We start from the raw sequence: 6,049 nt of genomic DNA, 5'->3' as shown, positions 1-6,049 counted from the left end.
TAGAAGATAATCAATTAACATTTAAAACTTAAAGTTGATCAAAATTAAGGAAACTCTTTAAAGACAATGTCAATTGAATATTTCTCTTTTTCTTTAAGAAAACTGTGGTTTCATTTCAACAATAAATATTTTTTGCATCCTCTATATTTATATGGTAGACGAAAGAAAGTGTTATCTGACTTTAACCGTAAGTGTTTGCATGTACTTTATATTACTAAAGAAAATATTGAAAAACAATAATAATAAAAAAAAAACATGAAACTTACCTCAACAGACCTGAACTGGTTTTATTTGGTTTTGAACCCTTTTTTTGGGGATACAATTGGTTAGATTCATTTGCTCATTAAATTTGTTTTTTCATTGCCTGGGGTTTCTATTGTGTGTATAGCTCTCCTCTACATAGAAATAAAATGCCCAGAATTGTAATTTGTACAAACTTTATTGTTTTCACATGCATTATAATATATAACAGCTATGTACAAAAAGTATATATGCATGGTACAAATTTTAAAAAGTGCAAAGAGTCATGTGGCCTTGAAATCTATTTCATCTGTTCATGTTTTGCTTGATTGAATGTGATGACCAGTAATGTTTTTTAATCACCTGTTCCTTGTTCTTGTTTTAAAAATGTAAAATAATGTATGTGGGTTACTCAAAGAGGACAAGGCTATTGTTTATCTTCATAGTTATTCTCTGTGTTGCATTTTTTTTTCTGTAGCTGATTACAGCAGGGTTCCCTCTATTGTACAGTGAAAATCCACATTTAAACAAAGCTTATCAGGTCCTATTATTCTTTTGAAGTGGAGAATTCATAATCTCTTCTCTGTGAAGCAGCCATGGCAGTCTGGGTCTTAAACAGTTTTGGCTTAAAAGGTCAAACTAAAAACATTTATGGGTTCTGTCTGAAGGGAGAATTTTTCAAAATATTACTTCTCACTATTAAAAAAATAGCGTGTAGGTCTTTATACGTTTCTCTGCAATAACTTACAAAACCATAATTAACTCGTTCAGTATTTGTGGCCAAAAATGTTCCAAAATCAACATATTTGTGTTTTGAGCTTGGACAAATTTTAAACTTTAACTCTTGGCTTTTGGGATTTGATTAAAATATTTCACCCTTTTCTGACATTTTACTGACCAAACATCAAAAAGTAATTGTAGTTGCAGTCTGTTCAACACCATCACCATACATTCGGCATAATATTAAACAAATATAACCTTTAAATATCAAAATATTCTACGTTCAAATAGAGGTAGATACAGTACATTTATAAGGCATAAAATATAATCTCTCCCTGTGTGCATGTTTGTGCTATAGAAGGGTGATTTCACTTGGTGGCAAAGTGAGTCTCTTTTCTCTGACCGACAACATGTTCTCCATGTGCATGGCAATGACTCGGCACAGCTCCAGACCCTGCAAAACACATCGCCACGTTCAGAAACAACGGTGCAATTTAAAGTATAGTAACATGTACACATATGTAGTTCGTTTAATCTGTTTGTGTCTCACAGAACACACACACACACACACACCTGCTCCAGCTGTAGTTGTGTGATGCGTTGGCTGAGCAGGTCGCCTAACATGATCTCCACATACGGATAACTTGAGCCTGACGTGGGTCTCTGGGTGCGAGTTGATTGGACCTCCTTTAAAGGGAATCTCACCATGGTCTCCTTATCAAACAAACGCACAAAATCAAAGCCATGCATAACATGAATACACAACCAAACAGGCAAGTTAGATAATTTAAGTAAAGAATGATAGTAGAATGCGGCACACATGATTACCAGCAGAGGGAGCCAAATCCTCTGTCTTTTAAATGATTATGTGCTTCATAATTTTTTTGGGAATCTCAATCATGCAACATATCACAGACTGCACGTCTGTCCCAGTGAATAGCATGCTACATGTGTGATTGGGTTTCTGTGACATACATGAGTATCCTTGTTGAGAAAGTGAAGTCCGTTCAGATTCACAGCCAAGATGCACGGCGCATGGATGGAGGCTGAGCTACAGCTCTGGATGTAGAAGAAGGAGGAGCCGAACATGGAGAAAGCACTGACCAGACCTGGGGTGAGAAGACACACATTCAAGACAAAAGTTTTAAACATGACAAGAATAAAAGTGAGGTGAAGATTCATTCTAGGTTTTCAATTTAATTTTCACAAAGACAGCGCTGTAGATTATTTTTACAACAAAAAAAAACAAAAAAACAAAAAAAATCCAAGAATAATATAGGAATCGATATAATCATCACACATACAGATCTGCAGACTTACCAAGGAACTGTGCCCGGGCCTGGTGTGGGTTTAAGGGCTGGACATGCTGCATGTGCTGAGTCGTCATGTTCAGCCATGGCTGTGAGCCCTGCTTGCCGTAGAACGGTGGGGGGACACACTCCTGCACCTCACGGCTGAAGACACACGCACGCACGCACGCGCACACACACACACACACACACACACACACACACACACACACACACACACACACACACACACACACACACACACACACACACACACACACACACACACACACACACACACACACACACACACACACACACACACACACACACACACACACATACACACACACACAAAAACATTAAAGATGAGATTTTTTGATACCATGTTTGAGGATAAAAGTTTCCATATGTCTCTATGGTAAATTAACACTGTAAGTGTGTGTATCTTTACATGGTAGGCAGGTAGATGGTGTCTTTGGCACGGTGCTGTAGGGCGGCCAGTCTGGCAATCTGCTGCAGGTGCTGATCACTGGCCTTTCCCTGAGGGACCACACTCATCAAGGCCTTAAGGTAGTCTGGCAACACCTGAACAAAAAAATAACACAATAAAACATTGCGTTTGTTTCTTTTTCAATTGATTTATATCTTATTTATTGCTCTGTCAGAGACAGATGCATTACGAATAAAGACTCTAATTTTGGTAAACTAGTATAGACTTTAATAAAAGTATACAGAATAAGTAGTGATGATAATTATTCATTAGTCATTAGTGATGTAGTCCCATCCATGATGTCAACACAGGAAGCACAGGGGGGTTTGTGAAATTATATTTTAGGAGACAAAATTAAAAAGAAAAAAAATATAATCCTGGAAACAAACACATTTGTCCATTAGTCGAAATTATATTTTTCCTTGTAGCTAAAATAATGGATCATGAAACTTTTAAAGCTTTTAAACTGTTGTTTAAGTTTATTCCTTGTGAAGAACGTTTGGGTTTTGTCAACTTAGGCGCCCCCCAGTGGACAATGCGGGAAAATGTATCTCTTTGCTGATCATATTCATTTCAAGTGTTTTTTTGACCTAACAAATTAATCCTCTTCATTAAGAAAATAAAGTAGTGTGCAGTTATTTGCTTTGAAACCTTAGAAGCCAAATTAAATAACCTAAAGCTTTGTTTACAGAAAGAAGAACATTACAAGCTTCAACTTTCCACAGTTATTGTATTAAATTAGATTATTAATTTTTTTTTAATATTCATCCAAAAGAAATACAGCCACCAAATATCAAGTAACTGTAGTTACGTATAAAGTATAACAGGGTAAATAAGAGCCTCATGTCAGATGCAGTGATTAGATAGAGTAGAAGAAGACATCCGCGGTTACAGCGGACCTCTACCTGATTGTAGTGCATGGTGACGTAAAGTTCGTTGTCCAGTTTGAGAGGCAGACTCCAGATGACTCTCCTGAACCACAGGCTGTAGTTGGCATCCACTGGTTCCGCTTCTGTAGCGATGTCCAGGATGTACTCGCGCTTGTTCAGAGGACGCACATTCTGACCTGTGTAGTAGAGCACACTGCAGTGTTTACCCGTTTACCTGGAGTGTATTGCGGTTTAGAATAAAGAGTGTCTATGATGCAGGGCTTCACTGGGGCAAGTCGTTTTTACCTCGGTGTGTCACCAGAAAGACGGCGTACTCATCCAAAGCCTCCACCCTCTGAAGTCCCATCTCATAGCACAGCTCCTCGATGACATCCAAGGCAATCTAAAATGGATTCACAACAAGCAGGACGCCTTCATGTGAACCCCTGATTCTGCATTTAGGATTGAAGAGGCGATACAGCTGCATGATACTTTTGTTTCACGTCTTTGTGACACTCACGGAGCACGTCTTGATTTTCAGGTGTCTTTCGATTCCACCTGGCAGCAGGAATAATTGTCTCTTAGAGCTCCGTCCGGCCTGGACAAAAACAAAAACAAAAAAAACAGTGAAGAAGAGGGATTTATGACGAGCTAACGCCAGCATGGAGCAGCTGCGAAACCAAAGCATGCATTCGTATGTAGTTAAAATGAGTCTTACCGACTTGTTCAAATTTACAAGTTATACCATTTAACACACTCACAACAAGACAGGGGCCTCTGTTTGGTTTAGAATTTTTATTTTGTTGGATTGGTTGAGAATTGTTGATTGTTGTTATTTAAAAGCGGTTGAAAAAAAACCCAGAGTTAAATTCTGAACCTTCTGCTTGTTTCTACATGACATGTCACTTCATGTCTCTCCTGATTTTTGCATCCTTGTGTGTTTCAGCTGCCATCAGATTAATTAGATGTATAGAGTCTGCAAACCTGTACAACACTTCAGCAGTGTTTGAACTTCACATCAGGGGTGTGAAGTGAGAAGAAAAGGGCATGAGCGTGGCCAATGACACACTTACCAGCATTGCTTTAAGCTCCATGCTGTTGGGATGCTGCGTACGTCCGCCATATTGAAAAGTCCTTCTAAGATTCTGCTCACAAGCCTTGGCAATACCTGTTAATCAAGAGTAACAGTAAACTGACACTTGAATCACCAATAAATAGGAATGCTCCAATCATGAGTGTGACGTTTTAAAGCTTATTGATCGGTTGTTGTTGTTTTTTTTTTACCTTGGTACTGCATCCCGGGGCTCTCACAGGCGTCCTGCAGGAACTTCAACAGAAACGGCTTCATAACGTCTGAGCAGCGATGGAAAGCCGTCAGGATGTACAACAGTCTCCATCCTCTCTGGCAACTGTCCCTACACAAATCGAAAACACAATTTCAAATTAAAAGCCTCTCATTGGCAAAATGAATCCAGCGTTGATAAATCCAGAGGAGTCTTTCTTACGGTTTGGAGCTGGTGTTGGAGGTAACTTGCTTCATCACCTGGCAGAACGCTTCATCTTTTATCAGGCCGTGGTCGCCACTTAACTTATGAGGACATTTTAAAAAACGGGCTTATTGTTAACATCACTGGCTTAACCTGCTTTTGAAGTTTGTGTGTCTTTGTTCTTGTACCTTCAGTATCGTGGTTACCAGGTCCTGTTCAGTCTGACCCTTGAGTGCAAAATCTCCCATGAACTTCATGATCGCTGAAAACCATTGATGTTGACATTCAGACTGTGTGCAGGAGTTTGATTGCAGTTTTCAGTAATAAAAAAAATCCCCCAATATTTAGTGCCTAGGGTTTCTGCTTTTGTCGACTTGGACTTGGTACTTGGTATACTAGGTGTCTGTATCGTTTGATTTGTACTGCTATCCTATACAAGTTGAGAAATCTGGCATTGACCGCTCTATTCTCTAGAATCCTTTTCTGAGTTTTTTTCCGGCCTCTCAGCTCACCTATGAAGATGTCAGCGGCGACTCTGTTCATCCCGCTGTCGGAGAAGTCGATAAGAGACTCCTGGATTGGAGACTTGAGACACAAACATGAAACAAAGGAAGAAATTAATTTGGTGCAAAACACAATGTACATCGAAGAGCCAGGTCAAGTCCCCTTGATGTTTTTCTAGTTTTTTATTCACTTAAATATACACGCATGAAAAATGGGAATGCATGATCATCCTACTTGATCTATAAAAAAGAAACCCTTGGTTAGCTCATGAGCTTCAATGTCAGCCGAGGTTGACTTTGTTTGTTAGAGACTAAACTTTGACCTGAAACTCGGACTTAAATTAAATGTGAGAGAACAGGATTTGAAGTCACAAGTCCTCCAGATAGTGGGTTTTTAAAGTCTGAGGAGAGTGTGGGAAAGTGGCCTGTATGAGCATAAATACAGCTG

General features: G+C 39.1%; 1 protein-coding gene across 1 annotated transcript in view; it reads right to left on the bottom strand.

Moving 5' to 3' along the window:
* Positions 1–457: 457 nt before the first annotated feature.
* LOC306838726 (unconventional myosin-XV-like) overlaps positions 458–6,049 on the bottom strand; it is a 28,019-nt gene continuing 22,427 nt past the window's right edge. Inside the window, exons 52-64 of the mRNA XM_079367072.1 lie at positions 5,611–5,683; positions 5,287–5,360; positions 5,117–5,199; positions 4,896–5,026; positions 4,685–4,779; positions 4,132–4,209; positions 3,918–4,014; positions 3,648–3,808; positions 2,704–2,837; positions 2,281–2,414; positions 1,936–2,069; positions 1,534–1,674; positions 458–1,414 (exon numbers count right to left, since the gene is read on the bottom strand). Coding sequence (XP_079223198.1) covers positions 1,313–1,414; positions 1,534–1,674; positions 1,936–2,069; positions 2,281–2,414; positions 2,704–2,837; positions 3,648–3,808; positions 3,918–4,014; positions 4,132–4,209; positions 4,685–4,779; positions 4,896–5,026; positions 5,117–5,199; positions 5,287–5,360; positions 5,611–5,683 — 1,437 coding nt within the window. The 3' untranslated portion in view covers positions 458–1,312. The remainder of the gene's footprint in view (positions 1,415–1,533; positions 1,675–1,935; positions 2,070–2,280; positions 2,415–2,703; positions 2,838–3,647; positions 3,809–3,917; positions 4,015–4,131; positions 4,210–4,684; positions 4,780–4,895; positions 5,027–5,116; positions 5,200–5,286; positions 5,361–5,610; positions 5,684–6,049) is intronic.

This window comes from Symphodus melops, assembly GCF_947650265.1.
Source record: "Symphodus melops genome assembly, chromosome: 17".
Taxonomy (NCBI): domain Eukaryota; kingdom Metazoa; phylum Chordata; class Actinopteri; order Labriformes; family Labridae; genus Symphodus; species Symphodus melops.
Note: the sequence above shows the minus strand (reverse complement) of the source record. Positions and strands in the feature narration are given on the sequence as shown.